The sequence below is a fragment of the Aulonocara sp. 'chitande type north' Nkhata Bay genome, linkage group LG7, assembly GCF_057382095.1.
Source record: "Aulonocara sp. 'chitande type north' Nkhata Bay isolate Kocher_YH1m ecotype deep benthic linkage group LG7, A_spYH_male_GT1.1, whole genome shotgun sequence".
In the NCBI taxonomy this organism is placed as follows: Eukaryota; Metazoa; Chordata; class Actinopteri; order Cichliformes; family Cichlidae; genus Aulonocara; species Aulonocara sp. 'chitande type north' Nkhata Bay.
Genome location: NC_141350.1, coordinates 9,672,324 through 9,691,089, shown reverse-complemented (window position 1 = coordinate 9,691,089; position 18,766 = coordinate 9,672,324). Strand labels below are relative to the sequence as shown.

The 18,766-nt window shown below is 38.0% G+C and overlaps 1 protein-coding gene across 1 annotated transcript in view; it reads right to left on the bottom strand.

Annotated features, from left to right (window-relative positions):
* shank3a (SH3 and multiple ankyrin repeat domains 3a) overlaps positions 1-18,766 on the bottom strand; it is a 181,033-nt gene that overhangs the window by 75,915 nt on the left and 86,352 nt on the right. The window contains exons 8-12 of the mRNA XM_086298422.1: positions 14,170-14,286; positions 4,797-4,874; positions 4,406-4,472; positions 3,082-3,311; positions 2,779-2,948 (exon numbers count right to left, since the gene is read on the bottom strand). Of these exons, the coding sequence (XP_086154548.1) occupies positions 2,779-2,948; positions 3,082-3,311; positions 4,406-4,472; positions 4,797-4,874; positions 14,170-14,286 (662 nt within the window). The remainder of the gene's footprint in view (positions 1-2,778; positions 2,949-3,081; positions 3,312-4,405; positions 4,473-4,796; positions 4,875-14,169; positions 14,287-18,766) is intronic.

The window sequence follows — 18,766 nt, the reverse complement described above, 5'->3', positions numbered from 1 at the left end:
AATGAGGCCTATTCTTTCTCATTAACTATTGGCAATGTTGTGTGACTGAATTTTTATTTAAAATAAACTGTCCCCTAGCCTCCCGTGAGTTGAGAAAAAAAAGGACGGAAACAACCAACAGCCCAAGCAACGATCTAATGGAGCCTGTGCTGGCTGAGTTTTAAAAAAACTAACTTGGCTCCGAAAAACTGAACAGCTTCATCTCTTATTTAATGTACCCTGGTCAGAGGGCATCTCATATACATACACTTCTAAATAAATACTGACGAAATATTTCCCTACTGCAACTGTGGGGAAAGTTGGATACAAAAGATCAAATATTGTATCTATTGCTCAACAACATCACAAAGTGTCTATCTGGCTGCTTGAAATCTTTCTTACAAACCCAGACAAATAACTGAGAGCTCAGGTGCACAGTTCAACATCACAATTTCTGACAATGACACTGACGAGACAATGCTCCATTCTTGATGATTAATTATATCTTTGTGTTGTCAGCCCATTACGGCAAGTAGCCAATTAACCTTTTACGACAGAGCCAAATTTGCTTTGTCCCGATAAAACTGTGCCATATTATCATATTAACATCATGAATCATGTCTAATCATACTGTCTACTACATCAGTTGGAGTTGGAGTGAAAATCGTAGCCACAGCTTTGATTATTGTTAGATTTTGATCTTTAAATTAAAAAACAGAAGTCTAACCTGTTTACCCTTTCTATTGTCTCCATCTAAACCTTTAGCTGAAGGGTAGCCAAATCCTGGCAACACTGCACACACGTGAGGAGGAGGAAGTGATGGTGAGTTCCACAGGAACCTGCTAGAGTTGGCTGTTGACTGGCCAACTAATTTCACACTCCCCTGGCACCCATAATGCCTCTAGAGTTACCACAGGCATAAACAGAAGGTCAGAGAGTGAAACGGAGAGAGGGAGGGAGAAATATTACAGAAAAAAATATCCAAGGACAGCATCAGTCTCACTTGGGTGCAGATTCTGGCCATGGAGACCAGCTGCTCGTTTTAGGCTTTTTATACATTCTCACTTTAATCCATGGCACACTAAAAAAAAAAAAAAGGTCTCAACGTTTTGTGTACAAAAGACTGCGATATTTCATTTTTCTTTACTTTCATCGTTCTGCCTTTTGTGTCACTTTATGTAAGCCTTGTGCACAGTGACGACAACAGCAAAAGATGTATATCTCTGTCAGTGACTGTTCACGCCAACGCAGCACCAGATATAGTAGAAAAGGACGCACTTACTTTGCGATCATTATTGGACATAACATGCTTCACAGAAAGAGTGGAAGGTACATTAACGATGCGGGGAGACTTTTTTTTAATTAACTAAATTTACTTCATGTATTCCACTTCATTTGTTTCATTTTATTTGATTGTGGTACACTTAGTGCATACACTTTAGACTCTAGAGTTTTAGTGTTTAGTGATGCGTGCAAGTCTTTTATATGATTTAGCAGATTATGCTGAATGTTCTCTGGCTGCAAACTGCAGACGGATGACAAGACTATGGAGCAGTGTTTGCGTGTTTGTGTGTTAATGACAGAAAATGAGGTAAAAAAACGTGAGCGCCTGTGAACGTGCGCGTGTGAGTCTCTTTGATGGATGGAGTAAAGTGACAAGAGAGTATTAGAGGAGAGAGGAGTACGGCTGGAGCTGTGTCCGTAATGCAATTCCCTTGACAGACATCAAGCTGTTTCACACAAACACACGTACATTTGCACAGAGCGTGCGGCATCGCGGAAACACATTAGGTGGGCGCTCTATGTAGGTGATCTTGTGCTGATATATGACCATAATAAAAAGCTTAACAAGTGTCTGCAAACCAGTTTAATCTTTTGGTTCAAGATGTGATCAGAGCTCTAGTTTACTGTGCAGTTTGTCTGGTGGTTCAGAGGGGAAGAAATTCGTCCCAGCATCCTGCAGCACCAGTTCATCTGCTGTATTTATCTATCAACTACGTGACATTACTCAGAGATGTAGCTTCAGAATGTCACCACTGTCTCTCAGTATCTGTCACACAACCCAACATCTGAACAAACACACATTGGCAGCTGTCAATTGGTCCCGGTGGTGATAATCATTAGTCCCTTTCCATCTGTCTGTCTCTGACCTGTGCACGTGGTTGTGTCTCCACGTACGATTACATATACCACATCTGAAGTATGTTATTTGTGATTCCAGCACGATACCGCAGATGGGCTTGTTACATAAACAGGGTTTTTATTTATGCCTAACACTCATCATGTCACTGATCATACCAAAGCACCCTTACAACCCATGGGCCACCCAACAGCTACGCCAAATGGAACCGATACCGATCTGTATTTCAATCTGTCACTACCACATTATTAACATACATTTTTAGATCCAATACACAGTTTTGTAGCCAGGGTGGACTTTCACATGTCAAAGCCTGAATGAATAAACAAGATTCTGTACTGACTGATATTATGTCATGATTATCACAAGCAGCAGACTGTAGCAGATGGAATAGGATGCAGAAGGCTGCCTGGTGACTAACAAGTGATTCAGACACATCACATGGGGCCCTTTGCTCTCTGAAATTAGGTTTAAAAATCAAAGTAGCTAGCAAAATCACAAGGGCAATAAAAATGATGTACTTAAGTGAATAGCTGCCAAGACTGACAAATGTGAGACATGAATTAGAAACAGGAAATAAAAACAGATTCACTTTTTTTTATGAAGCTCTCTGCTAAGTTGAGTAAAAAAAACGCAACTGAACGCAGGTTATTACAAACCTGAGTCTTCCACGAGGGCCATGCCCATGAGGGTAGCCGTGGCTGTGGGACCGTCTAGGAACTGGTTTGTCATCTTCATGCATGTGATGTAGAGACGGTGAACGGGAATGGGAGGATCTGGAGCTGCCAGTACTCTGGAGACTGCTGTCAGGGATCTCTCCATGACGACTCTGATATAAGACATGTGTAAAACATCAATCACCTTCCCTGAGATCATCCTTCTCTTTTACTCCTTCACTCTTTCTTATGAATGCATTCATTTTTTTTTAGGTTTACATTTCATATCTGCGCGACTTCGCTTACTTCTCCAAGGCTGCTGTGCTGTTGCCCAAAAGCAGGCAGACTGCGTAGTGAAGGGACGGGGGAGTGACCCTGGCGGCCACGGGCTTCTCTGGTTGGTTGAGCATGGATGTGATCGTGGTCCCCGTTCAGGTTGTTGTCGCTTGCAGAGCGAAGTAAGGAACGGGGTGAAGGCAGGGGGCCAGGCATCACACGTCGACGGTTGGTGTAGGAGGGAGTCTCCCTGAAAGGCACTAAGAAGAAAAATTACACATAATTATACACTGTTGGCATTTCAGTAAAACCTTAAGATGGATTTCCTAATCCACTGAAGTGGCTTATAAATCTTAGCAATTACCATATTTTAACTTTGAAGGATCAAATACAGAATAAGATAAAAAAGTATATAGAAAGGGATCACTGGACTTTTTGGAATTTGTTTGCAAAAAAATGCAATTTGTTACGAAGTTCACTGTAATTTCTATTTCAGCATGCTGAATGTAAGAAGAGACACAATGCCTTTATGACGAGAGTGAGGCATTACATCCTGCTCACACCAGATGGCAGAGTTTTCCTGTACTTTATTTCAGAGAGAGAAACTACTAAACTCAGCAGGGATCCAATAATCCTCAGGAACATTTTCCAGTTCTGTTACATTTTCATCTCTTTCACTTTTTCTTCTTTGTATTTTCCACTGTATTTAAATTATAATCACTTTCCGTGACCTCCTTCGCTATCTAGGTCGAGCTTGATGCCTCTCCAAGTCTACCTTCACTTAATTCAATTCAATTCTATTCACTCAATTCTGCGCTCTGTATTGTAAGGAAAAGCCCACATTAATACAGAAATCAGACGACCCTCTATGAGCAGGCACCTGGCAACAGTGGGAAGGAAAAACTCCCTTTTAACAAGTAGAAACTGCAAGCAGAACCAGGATCAGGGAGGAGCAGTCATCTGCCATGACTGGTAAGGGGTGAGGGTAAGGAGATCGGACAAAAGACACACTATAGGAGAGAGCCTGAGTTTAATAATCATTAATAACTTAAATGCAGATTGGTGTAGTGAGTGAAAAAAGATGAGTGAAGAAGTAACACTTAGTGCATCATGGCAAGCCCCCTACACCCTAGGCCTTTCGCAATGTAACTAGAGGAGGATTCAAAGTCACCTGATCCAGCCCTAACTGTAAGTTTCATCAAAAAGGAAATTTTTGAGCCTAATTTTAAGAGTAGAGACAGTGCCTGTCTCCCAAATCCAAACTGGTTCCACAGAAGGCCTGAAAGCTGAAGGCTGTGCCTCAGATTGTACTTTTAAATACCCTGGGAACCCCAAGTTCACTCTGTCAACTTACCAACATCTGATGCTTTGTGGACCTTAACGATTTCTGCCAGGTCAAAGTTCCCAGCTATAATAGCCACCTGGAAATGGGAACAGAGAAACGTACAGGGAGTGGAAAGGAACAACATGAAAAAACATTTCCGTCCTAACTTTTTCACTAAATATTCAACACTTTCAACACTTTGTTGAAGGAGATTGTGTAAAAATCTGTATAGCGCTACACTGACCAACCTCCATTATGTACAAGCAAATTATATTTGATGTGTATAAAACAAATGTCAGTATGTCAGTATCAATTTTCTGCTTCATCAGCTATAAAGGCTGGACTCCAACATCAGGTTGCATATTTCAGTTAATTTAGCTGTGACGTACTAGTGTGTAAACCTTTTGTATACCTCACATACCTGAAAAGCAGTCTGGCTATTGTAGTTCTTTATCTCTTTATTGGCTCCCCGGAACAGGAGAACCCGTGCACAGCTCTCCTGAAGGACAACAGAGAGTTGTGTGTGTTTACCTATAGGAGTATTACATGTCACTGTCCTTCATTCTATTGTATGCAACAGCATACAGATATGCAAACAAATACACATGATGACTCCCAAACACAGATTCTAGATAGACACAGCAATCACTTACATATGTGATTCTTTGGAGCACTTATGGATGTTGTTTTGCAGCTTCTAATTGTCCTCTCAATTAGACACGGACAGTTTAAGAAGTATAAGTCATGTTTAACGAATTGCTTCACATCTACTGTCTGCATTAGTAAAAATAGTTTTCTGAATGTCAGATCAGACAAAGTGCACCTAAAATTAACTCCTCGTCTGTTAACCAGTGCAGCTATTAATGGGCGTATCAGCGATGGGCCAAAGAAAATTGTATGTCTCCAGAATCTGTTTTCTAACATCACATGCTACTGAAAAAGGACGACCAAGAAAAGCACATCACACCATGGAGGCAAGATGAATTATTTTAAATTTACTAGGAAAAACTTTGTAACAATTCGGACATGGTTTTAGAAAGTCAAATATCAAGAGGAGTATAATAATTTGTGTGCTATGCAGCATGACAGTGGTTGCCAGAGGCAGCATTACAAGCAACCTCTTTGATCACTTCTAAAAGAAACAGACTTACAAAACTGTTTGAAAATGAGTCTGACAGAGGTGACAGTGTAAAAAAAGAACAAGAATGTCTCTTGAGAAACGCCTGTGGCTAAAACATGAATTTGTGAATTCAGGAAGAAGCCCGTTCCATGAGGTACTTTTAAAAAAATACAAGGCAGGGATGTTTGAATTCAATGAGTTTTTGACAACTAAGGCACTATTTCATGACGAGAAGCGTTGGTGGAAGAACACTTTAACTGCTGCAGGTTGAATCTAAACAAAAATATGATCTAAAGTACAAAGAGAAGTTAGCCACAGACATATGCCGTGTTCCCACTTCAGAAGGCTTACACTATTCCTATAGACATACAGTAACCTTAACCATAACTGCTACTAGTCTAGCCCTGACACTAAGGCTTCACTCCAAATTTTCTTGATCTACATTATGGCTTTTAAAACCCAAGACAGACAGGTCCCTCATAGTGTGACTGTGCATACAGATTCATGTTTCCACAATATGTGAAATAATCCCCACCTATATCCACATCATTGCAGTGATACAGTACAAGGCAACATTTTTTCTAGACTTTCTTGTATTTTTTTTTTACTGGTTTTGTGCAATAGTTTTTAAGATGATTCGAAGGCCTTCAAAGGCTTTATTTGGACACTGATTGCTTTTTTCAGTCCAGTCCTGAGCATTTTCAGAGGAATATTTGCATTTTTTTTTTTTGCTTGTTTGTTTGCTTGTTAAGCAACTTAACACTAACCTATGAAACATTTAAGTATAAATGTGTCTACATGTAACAGCCAACTTAGCAAGGACCCAATTTCAAATTGTATGTTTAGGCACTTTACTGTCAAGTCATTCGTTCCCATTTATTCAGCAAATCTACTAAAAATGCCAGACAGATAATTTGTATATTTGCACTAAGACAGTGATTTTAAAACCACTAATAGAAACTTAACATATCTTGGCGTGGAAACTACAGTATCTGAAGGTCCTATCTTTAAAAAGAAAAGAAAAAAAGAAAGAAAAAGAAAACAAATCCAACAAAGTCTGAAACAGAACATGAGAGAAGCATCTGGTCCTTCAGTTGATGGATTTTCTGTTCAGTGAGCCCTCATCAGAAATGGTCTCAATGGAAGGGTAGCTTTCAAGAAGCCATTGTTAAGGAAGGAAATAAGGCAGAAAGGGCAAAGAGTTGGCAAATTACACAAGAACCGGACTAAAAATCAGTGGCAACATGGAGGGATGAATCTAACTTTGACAGAAAATGAGCAAGGATCTCAACATTATTAAAGCAGTGTGAGGTCATCTTGGCAGAGAATGGAACAAAAGACAGCCAAACTCCAGAGAAGAGAAGTACAGTTTAAAAAACCTGGAGAACCATTTCTGAAGTTTAGTTAAAAAAATTACAAGATATAGGCCGTGCTCAAGAATAAAGGTTGTCATACCAAATACTGACTTTCATGTATGTTTACATACTGTATTTCTATATAAATGTTTCCACTTTGTAAATGCTTCAGTAAATAATAATTTTTATGACTTTGTGTATTACGTCTTGGACGTTTCCATCTAAGCAAATGTTTAGTACATATTGAATTTACTAATTGCACTGTGTCTGGCTGCGCTACACACATGTCTTTGGACTCAAATGTACTCAAATGAGTACATTTAGCAATATCAGCCAGAAAGTGTGAAAGCTCCAGTAAATATAGTAAACAAAAAGTTGTCGCACAAATACTTGTGGCATGACATTTTGTAGGTGGTTTGAAAAGGTATTTAACATAATGTATAGCTTGTTTGAAAAGCAACAGATTAATTCGAATTCAAAAAGTGTGGGTATAAAAAACATGGGCTTAATTTAATAATAATTAAAAGAAGGAGAAGAAGAAAAAGAGGAAGGAATCTTAACAATTACAGAACAGACTTCCTGATTAGTTCACAACAACAAGTTTCCGTTTTACTCTGTGTAGAACTAGTGTGACATACTGTGTGTAAATGAGTACACACCCCTAGGCAAGAAAGCCCAGCTGTAAATTGACAGGATTGTGTGTCCATGTGCTGGCTGGTTGAGGGTCGATATGTAATTTAACACAGAGAGCAGAATTAATAGGACTAACCTTTCACTAAAATCAGCAAAGTAACTCTAGTGACTCTTAGTGAGTCACACACATTCAGGAACATGCATGCCCAGATTCATTTATTCTGTTGTTCAGTTAATACATCCATGTGGTTTTACTCTTCAGGCTGTTTATAGCAGATGATCCACTCCTGTATGCACTGGAGCACCCTCTTCTGGTAAAACACAGATGCTAGTATTGGCGGGGGATGTGATGGATCACACCTTTAATCTGTTGCTTTTCAAACAAGCTATATATTATGTTAAATACTTTTTCAAACCACCTACAAAATGTCATGCCACAAGTATTTGTGCAACAACTTTTTGTTTACTATATTTACTGGAGCTTCCACACTTTCTGGCTGATATTGCTAAATGTACTCATTTGAGTACGGCTGTATATTAGGCATGACGCCAGGTGAAACACAAAGAAATAGGAAAAGTCTCTGTAAACACTGATGGTGAATACACCGAGTATATTTAAAAATAGAGCGAGTGTTATATGCATAATATATGATTACTCTTTATGCTAATATCTAAAACACACTTGAGGCTAAAATTGCCAAAAAAGCTATATAGATAAATGCCTATGGCTATTAGATTAAGTAATGCTAATCACCCATACCTCAGGCAGCTGCACACACACAGATACACACATACACAGGTAAATAAACGCAGACATTTTTCAGTGTAAAGCCTCATAATCATCATTCTTCGAGAACGCTAAATGGGTACAGGTTTTCATTCACGCAGGCCTTCGAGTGCATATGAAAAATGTACAAATATATTTCCATCATCTCTTTGGTGTGACAACAGAGAAGAATGGAGAATATATATCAAGGTTAGAGAGGAATGCTACAAGTGAAAGAACAGAGGAAGATACAAAGACTATGTGAAGGTCGTTTAGAGTATAACGCGCACCGCAGTCTTTCTTTCTAGCAATGACACAACAAGGCCAGGCTAGTTCAAAAGTTTCAAAACTTTTCCAAGCAGTCTCTATAAGGAGATAGAAAGCAGCGATAATAAGTGTCTGTCACACAGACCAGGTGGACCTGAACTTTAGCATTATTAATTATTGCTTATTAATGCAACTTTGGCATTTAACCTGCAAGGTAAACATGCATGTTATATTGGTATTAACCTCGAGTATGTGTCTTGACTCAAACATGTGTTCTAATTAACCTAAAGTCATTATGCACATGCACAGGCACGCACGCACACACACACAGTCTAATTACAATGTGGACCACATGTGTTCCTCTTCTCTGCAAGTCTTCCTACAATAATCCATAATCCAGTTCTCACTGCTGTTTGTTAGATGTGATTACTTTAGATTCATAGACATACAAACAGAAGTGATTTAGATCAAGTACTCTTCACTAACGATCAGGTCAGTCATGTGTAAAAAGTGTGACAGATGGTTCCTCTAACAGACATGTTTATACATTTGAGGATTCCTTTTGCCCTTAAAATTGAAGCAGCAGATCTGGCATCCTTCACTGAAAAGTGAGCATGCTTTTACAGTTGTTTGTGATTAACATCAAAGAGGATTTAAAATTGAAACATTTATATCAAGCTAATATGTTATTCTTCTGTGCAACAACAATATAATAATTAACGGTCTAGCAGGATATCATTGGTCTGACTGCTTTGGATAGATCCGTTTGTGTCTTGCACAGCCTCTGTTTAATTTCACTCATCAGTGTTGCCATTTTCTACAGTACTTTGTCCCTTCTAAATCATTAAACCCATGACCTCCTAAGCATGTGAGCCCTGCCTTCATTCACTGCTTCTGCCAAGCTGAAAGCCCACTAAGTAACTTAAATAGCCAGTCAGACCCAAAGAATAGGGCCTTCGGGGCAGTGCTCAAGTACATTTTATTGATGATTACTGAATCTTTTTATTCAGCAAACTCCATCTTCATCTTTCTGTCCATCCATCTGTATGGATCTATTGACATTAGAACAACTGGTTTCCCAGTTGATTGTAGCAGTGCATTTCTTACTTTTATTGCACATAAGCATTCATGTAGGCCTGCTTTTGGCCTTCTGAACCCCCCTTCGACACAATTTTCCTGGGATTGATCAGCTCAACGTCGTATTCGTCTCGAGTGGCAGGATAACAGCAGTCCTCATCACAAGAGCTTGGACAAGATCCATTACAAAACTAAAGACTTTAAAGTTGCAGAAAAAGAAAGTTGCACAAGTAACTGTAAATTAAACTATTTACCCAGTCTGTCTGTGGCTGCAAAAAAAGCAGGCACACATGAGTTTCAATCAGTTCAGAGGATTTTATACTGGCAATATTTTCCTGAAAATATAGCTAACTACTGTTTGCTAGTGGTGTAATTCTTCAAAACCACTGTTAAGTTTATACCTTGATTTTTTTTTTTTGAAGTGATGAAAAAAATAAAGAAGAAAAAAAAGTCCACTCTCATAGTTAAGGTGCAAAGTAGGAATGATGTTGGAATACATTTGTGGTCACAGATTGAGAATTACTGTATCCCATAATCATTCCTGCATATTTAGTGCGGCCATGCAAAATACCACCTTCATACAATTAAAATCTTCAAGTCACCGGCCCTTAAATTACACAAGCTTAGGTCAAGATATTGCTTTTTTATTTAGACCTTTTAAAGAACAGTGACCAGCTACGTGACATTTTCACTGCTGAAAGAAGAAAAACGCTGGAAAAATAAGACAAACGATAGATATAAAAATGGGTGCATTAAATCTAGTGATAGCTGGAATAGGCTTCAAGCCCCCTACTCCACGCAACCCTGAAATGGTTAAGTAGGAGAAAATGGATGGATGATACCTCTAATTCAGAGCAAAGGTAAAGATCTAAACCTCAAACCAAGTCTTCATACTATTTTTTTTTCATACTAAATTTTAATGATTGATGTTTTGGGAATTTCCTGGTCTAAAAAGAGAGACCGTGACAATGTAATTGTGTAAACAGGTCCATGTTCCCACTACATGAGTAATACATTACACACACTCTTCTGAGCAGTGAACATGAAGTGCCTTAAATCACACGAATGTGTTACAAACAATAAGTATTAAGTATTTATACTGTGTTCACCACACACACACACACACACACAGATAATGTGATGTTGATCATCATGACTGAAATTAGCTGTGCAGCACTAAGTTAAACCACAACATTCCAACACACACAAACACACACGTTTCAGTTCATTTGGGAGAGAGAAAGCGAGAGGAGAAAGCACTTATTTAATGTTAATCAAATCTCTGCTTCCCAGCAAAGCTGTACAAAAGCATCTTCTCTTTGAGAAGCCTTAACCTAGCCTAGTGTATCACATTTAATACATGCAGTTCTTTGACACTTCTACATCATCAGTGTGATTTTTACCCCCTGAAAAAACAAAATAAATTGCACAGCCAGATGTAGCGAATACAATACAATTCAAAAGTCATTCACGGAAATTCCAATTTCATTAATTTTATTTAAAACAAATTTGTCAGATGGTTCAATAAACTCTCCATTTTCAAAAATTAGAATTTTCAAGGTTCAGGCTTCATGGGGTTAAACCAAAAAGCACCTGGCTGCTCTACATCTACATGGTTTGCTCAGGAGAATTCTGGTTTATACTGCCCTCATCTCCCACTACCCTAATCTACTTCTTGTTCATTCATATTACGAAATACTGCACGTTAACATCAAGCATTTATCCTCATTATTATTAATATTATTATTATTGTTATTAAAATATTGTTTTATTTGAAGCTACTATATCTAGATTTGAAGCTACATGCAGATTTTCTTGTAGATTACACGGATGTCAAACTCACTAAGACTCACAGCCATCTGGCACTATGAAAGCTGGTAGGCACGTATTCACAGATTTATACTTGGATTTGTGCAGTTTTGTTTTGTTTTTTTCTGTTTGGTTTCACCAGAACAAAATACAAACTAATTCTATAAACAAGTATTTACTATCGTACTATAGCCTGATAAAAGTTTTCAATTATCTGAAAATGTTGGAAACAGTGAAATTAGACTGGGTGATATTTATTAACACGGGAATGGAAACTGTAGCTTATTTAAAACTGGTACACAATTCTCCTGCCATAAATATTTAATGCGTGCAAACCCGAAGTGGGAAATAGTGCCCTACATGCACCATTTACTGTTTGAGTAAGATTTGCTAAATAAGTATATAATGCCTAGTCTGTCAGACAAAGTTTTATTCTAAAAATTAAACAATCTATGAATACGTACTCACCGGACACATTATAACTGCTCAGCCAATCAAATTTCAGCAGTACATTGCACTTAGTCATTTAGACATAGTCAAGATGACCAGCTGAAGTTTAAATTGAGCATCAGTGCAGTGCAAAAATCTTTTGTTAATGCTGGTCAGAGGAGAATGATTCCTCTGAGTTGGTCAGAAGGCGACTCAAAATCCACTTGTTATAACACGAAAAACCTTGAAAACCTTTTCCTTGAAAAACAGGAAATGGAGCCAACAGAAGATTGGAAAATAAACATCACCAAATAAGCACTGTTTAAATACATCAGTCTGCCTGAACCATGTCCATCCCTATGCATGTATGACCACACCTATCTTCTAAAGGCTGCTTCCAGCAAGGTAACGAACCGTCTCACAAAGCTCAGATAATATCCGACTGGTTTCTTGAACGTGACAATGTGTTCACTGTATTCAAAAAGCCTGAAAAGGGAGATTCACAGGACGGATATGCAGTAAATTTGCAGCAACTGTGTGATGCTATCATGGCAGTAGTAATCACTGAGAAAATGTTTCTAGCACCTTATTGAATCTACACCACAAAGAATTAAAACTGCTGTGAAGGCAAAAGTCCAACCCAATGCCAGCAAGGTATACCAAAAGAAGTGAATGGCATGTTTATATGCGCTGCACTGACATCTTCAGTATGAGAAACGTGGGCTTAGCGTTAAGAGCAATAGACGGGGCATGGAAGCTGTATGGCAATTATAAGCAGGCTCAAATGCATCTTTGTTTAGAAACACGATCTGCAAAGCATCAAGAATTAAATTACATTCTATCCCTGCCTGGTGCATACTTTAATGCAAACTGTATTAGTAACCCACAACTGATAAAATATCTCTAATTGTTGCTCACTTCAGTGGCACAACCACACTTAGACCAATTCTCTTCAGTTGGCCTTTTTAGCCTGGCATCAAAATTCATACAATGGAGAAAATTGCCAGGTGGATTATTCCTGTGGTTTCGACGTTATGAATCCGTCGACGTTATGAAACACACACAAACACTCGATGCAGCGTGGTGGCTGTTCTGTAACTTTACAGACACTGTAAGTAACATCCCTGGAGTCTCTGAGCTTAATATATGTCCTTGACCAAGAAAGTTGAGTGGCACAGCGTTCAGTGCTGTAGCACAATCATTGCTTCTACTATTCGTGGAAAACAGGCATAGACAAATACTTACACTGAAAGAATATATCGTCAGAGTATTCAAATCCTTCACCTTTTGCATGCTTTATGGTATTCAGCTAGTAGGGTACAGTATAGAAAAGGAGACCCTGTTTTTGTAAAGGTACCACAGTTCACACACTGGTAAATAAGGCACTGATCAGAGCAAGGATATATCTTATCCTTTGATTCTTCCACAAAGCCCTCAATAAATCGGAAAAAAGATTAAGCCTGGATCCTGCAGCATATTCCTAGACAAACTGAGTAGCTTAGAGGAAGGGTCACAGTCAAGGAGTCAACCAAAAACCCAGTAGTTGCCCTAAATGAGGTTTAGAAGTCCTCTACAGAGACTGGGGCAGTTGAAAGGATAACAGAACTCTATCAATTAGTAAAAGATCAAGACAACAATGAAATGGCTTCAGGACAAGTTTCTGACTGTGACTGGTGCAGCCAAAGGGCAAATGGAGCTTGAGAGGATCTGTCAGGAAGATTAAAATAAACTGACCAAATCCAGGTGTGTAAAGCCTGTAGAGGCTTAACCAAGAAGACTCAAGAATGCACTGGCTCCCAAGTGTCTGAAAAGATCTGAAATCCTTTGTAAATAAATTTTCTTTTGTTTTATGCATATATTTGTTTACTTCATCCTTATGGGTTATTGAGTATTTACCGATATGAAAAACATTACAATGAAGTCCAATAAAGGATTGTGCACATGCAGGATTTCTCAGACCTACTTCACAGACAACAGATGTACAGTGCAAGATTTGTGAGTTATTCCTAATAGAATATTTATGTATAATTTTAGTTTTTTTAGACAACAAAAATCACTAGTCTAAAGCGTATTAAGAAAGCCAACACACTCAGCTGAGAAGCTAGCTCTGGTGCCTGTCGTATAATGTAAATGCATCAAAGAGCCATTAACCACCATGTCCTTGATTTTTCACCCTGCTACTGAATGTGACATTTCTCTGCTGTACTGGCACTAAACATCTACACTGGATGTAAACTGTGTAACGCACAGGGCTACAACACAAATGCAATTCCCTTCATTCTCCAAGCAAATAGTCCATAAATGTTATTTATGTTTTTCCTGAAACAAGTGTTTGTACCTGGTTGTAGAGCGCACACACATGCAGAGCCGTGTTTCCAGATGCATTTTGAGCACTCATGTCGGCTCCATAGAATAGCAGGTGTTCCAAATGCTGCACATGGCCATAGCGACATGCCTGAAAGGACAGAGATAAAACATTTACACTAACAGAGTCAAAAAGAAGTAAACACGGTCTCTGGGAAAATAATGCAAATTAATGGGATAACAGTGATATATGTAGGGAAATGAAATGTTTTAAAGAATGACAAAGTCCAGAAATGAACCACAGATGCAATCTGCATTTGCAACTTAAATAAGTAAATTAGTCAATTTTCGGGTCTTAAGGTTCATCAAGAGCCAAAGGGCAATAATCGCTGTATTAAAATAGTCCAAAATAACAGGCAAATGTAGCAATTTCGCCAACAAGGTAACAGAGACTTGTTGCTTGTTAAATGCCCCATCACCCCTGCAAGGAACTGTTATAAGCCAAGAAAAATCTCTCTTTAAAATGGCCAAATTAATATAATGTAACCTTAATCTTTTCTTCATCACAATATACAACTGTATACTGGAATAGTTTGAATTTATCATAATCATAATACAAAGAGAAGCCAAGATATCTTTCTATGTCTTTATACAGATTATCTAAATGGTTGAAAGCTAATCTTCAGACCATGCTTTTCCTTGAGCTAATTCCTTTCTAAAAAATATTCTCACCTATGCTAACAGTTTCTAAACAGAAGAGGAAATCTTATTTGCATCACCTAAGGCTAAATGAAATCTGTGAAGCTCTGCTGGCAAGAGTTATGCCGTTTCCTACTTTTTCTGCTTCTTGTTTCACATAACTCTGAGCAATAAACTTTTCATCTAATCTCTATCTTTTCCTTCTTCTTTTTTGTCTCCAAATCTGCGGTTTGTGCGCCTTACTGACAAAGAGGTACACGATTCTCCCCAGCAATTGTTCTCTCACTTCTGTATTCTGTCTCGCTAACAGTGTATGACAGCAGTGCGAATGTGCACAAATGATTCTGGGATTGTTGTTGGTTATCAGCCCTTTTGCAGTGTATCCTATTGTACACAATACATGCCCAAGGAATGCTAATGCTCGGAAGGGCACAGAGAAGGGGAGAGATGTGGAAGGAGAGTTAAAATGAAAGGATTGGAGTAAAAGTGTGATGGACTGAAGAATTCTTAGATTTACTTTATTTTTGGGTAATAGTGAAAACATACATAAGAACAAATAACTGTAAAAGCATCTTTGCTCTCTTATCCTAAACCCCCTCTATATTTTCAGCAAAGAGACTTCCTGGGTGATTTCACTAAACTCTTTTACGCAATCTTGTCATGAATTGCTTTTTAACACCACTTCCTTAAAAAGTAAGAAGGTGTGTGTTGGTGAGATGTGGTTATTAGCATAATCTGCACTAAAGTTGCTTTGTGGATGTCTTTCTTGGGCTGTGTGGCCAGGCCCCGGAAGGCCATACACAAAACCACAGATGCAGTAAAACAGTAAAAAGTTTATTCTAAATTCATTCAAGTGTCCTTGGGTAAAATACGGAACTCCAAGTTTCTCTGCTGTAATTGGTGTGTCAGTGTTTGTGTGAACGGTTGAAAGAAAAGTGCATGATAAAGAGCTTTGTACAAGCAGTATGCTTGAGAAGTAAGTAAGTGTAGACTGTTTTGACATTTCACTACAGAAATGTAGAGGCTGAGTGAATGCCATAAAATCTCTTAAACAGCATCTAGATATCCCTTCGCGTATGAGGCCTTTTCGTCTTTCCAGTACAGCGAGCTTCCTTTGAGCTGACATGTTCAATAAAACCCTCACAAACACAAAGGCTGGTTTAGTTCACAAATAACTTTTACATTTCGTTTAAGACTTTTATTAATTTTGTTTATTTTCCTTGGAAACAAAGTTCACTTTAACTAATCATTGCAATCAAAAACAAATTGAGAATGTTTGATCTTGCTCATAATAACTTCCAAGTAAGAATAATTGCAATACCTTGAGATCAAACACACTTAAGCAGTGTTGTCTAAGTAACTATGGAGAAAAAGAAAAACAGACAGATGAAGGTGAAATTCATGTCAACATGTAATAAAAAAGGTTTGTGTGGGAGACAGACAAACAGATACTGACATGATCCACGCAGCCCCTGTTTAATGATCCGCGTTCCTCTTGGTCCTAACTTCAAATTTCTTATTATATTCACGGGAGGAATACACAACCCCCCCCTCCTCCTAATATAAAGCCATAAACATTTGTAAAGACAAAGAAGGTTCCCATTCAAATACACTAAGCTTGATTCTGTTACTATGTTGCCACTCAACATTTGAAATGCAAGAACTTTCAGACATAAAAATCCTGACACAAATAAAAACACTATATAGGGACTATGCATTATCTTTATAGGGCATGACAAACCTGTATGTGTGTGTGTGTGTGTGTCTAACATTATATTTCTACTAATAGTAAGCAGGTAGTAAATACAGTAAAAAAAATACTGTCGAAATACTAAAAGTATCCATAAATGACTCAATGTGTATTTACAGCCACTTTAGGTTGGTAATAACTCAGACACAACTGCATATTTTCTAGGACAGTAGGCAACAAGTGGTTAAAAGCACTTCGATTTGCCCGTTAATTTAAGCAACCTTACTTATTTTTCACGGGCTTTCTTGGCCAAAGCCCAAGTTTAATAATGTGCTTTCTATAAACTAGGCTATTACTTTCCAGGTCTTCTTATACAGTTATTGTTCATGGCTATACTCTTTTATAAAAGGTCTACAATCAGACTCAGTAAGTCTTTCCACCTGTGTACTCTTTACACGTGCTTTGGAAGAGGTATATTCATCATTAAAACAAGTAGAAAAACAAAATCAGCACCATGGACAGTTTCAGGAGGGAGGGAAGCAGGTGCAAAATATGACATGAACTTCTCCATAAAGCGAGCAAGATATGTGTGTACATAAGTATATGTGCATAATACTTCAATATAACTGCGGTAATGACTGTCCCAAACAATTGGAAGCACAAATTTCACAGGTCCTGAGCCTCAGTTATGTATAAACAGTAGCTCAGTTTGTTTTTTGTTATTTTCGGAGGCAATCTGTGCTCAGAGATTTCTGTTGACACTCCTGCAGATTATTTGCGCACCGGGAGACACACTTCATAAAACTCAGATTGATCTCCCCTCTCACCAGCTTTCCCAGTGTGCCCTACTACAGTTATTTGTTGACTCACATTCGCACCCACTTCACACATATGTTGGTGAGTTGTCCAGAGGTGACATAAGAGCCTGGACCTGTCTAGCATTATGTGGACAATTTACGCTGCCTATACAACAGTGGTGTAAGTAATTTGTCTTAAAAGATTAGCCAAAACCTCTAACGCACAGGTCTCATGCCTTTTTGATAGTATATACTAGTGCTGTCAAAATTAACGTGTTAACGTAAACTAATCCGCCATTACGGTCAACGCGATTACAATGTCCAAGTAGAGTTAGCCTCGCACGTGCGCAAATGGGCAGTAGATCTGGTAGTGACGGGCAGCTGAAACAATCAACTCAATATGGAAGATGATAAATGCACATTTGCCCTATCGACGGGAAATTTGAGTATTAAAAAAATAACAAGACAGAACAGTCGACCGACATAAAGTATTATGCACATTGTGCAAGAAGGAATTTTCTTTTCACCAAAGCACTTCCAGCTTAAAATATCACATTGACGCGAAGCACACATTAATCGGGAATGCTGCTCGGACTTTGGCTAAAGTGTCAGCCAGCTTGCCACAAACCACTCACGGAGCATCGGGGACTCAGTAAGTCTATCTCTGACATATTGACTGACACAATTGCCAAGTGGATTGCAACAAACTACTGACCTATTAATTATTGTTGAGAATACGCGCTTTAAAAAGCTTTGGTTTCAAGGACTTGAAGCGCCTCCCCAAGAGTGACAGAGAGAGAGAGTGGATACATTTTGTTAACATGAATGTTCGAGATGTTCAATAAACATGTTAAGTGCGTATATTTTCCCTTTTTTCTCGAGTCTGTTTGCTCATGCAAAATGAAATTAGATTAATATAGAATAAAAGTGAAGGATATTTACTCAGAATCAGAGAGACTTTATTTATCCCCAAGGGGCAATTAAGATACAACAGAGCAGCATGATGCTAAAAATAAGGACATGGCATAAAGAGGCAATAAGAATGAGATTTTAAAAAAAAACAAAAAAAACTTAAAATATACAGTATATACACAGTTTTAAAATTACATTGACTGAATACGTGAGTAAATAACTGTAAGTGACTAAAGGTGAATAAAGTGTCGACAGAATAAAAATATTAATTGTGATTTAAATTGTGATTAATCAAAATTAATCCACTGTAACCCTGTGATGAATCTGATTAAACATTTTAATTGTTTGATAGCACTAGTATATGTTATATATTAGTGTATACTTACCTATCAGTATATAGGTTTTTTAAAAAGATGTATTTCACAGGAGAGAACCTGTGTTAAAAGATTCAAGAAATCTATTCAAATTCTCTTTGAATTTAAGGATACATTCTTTGTGTTTATTCTGCATTTACTTTATTGTATTGCATAAAT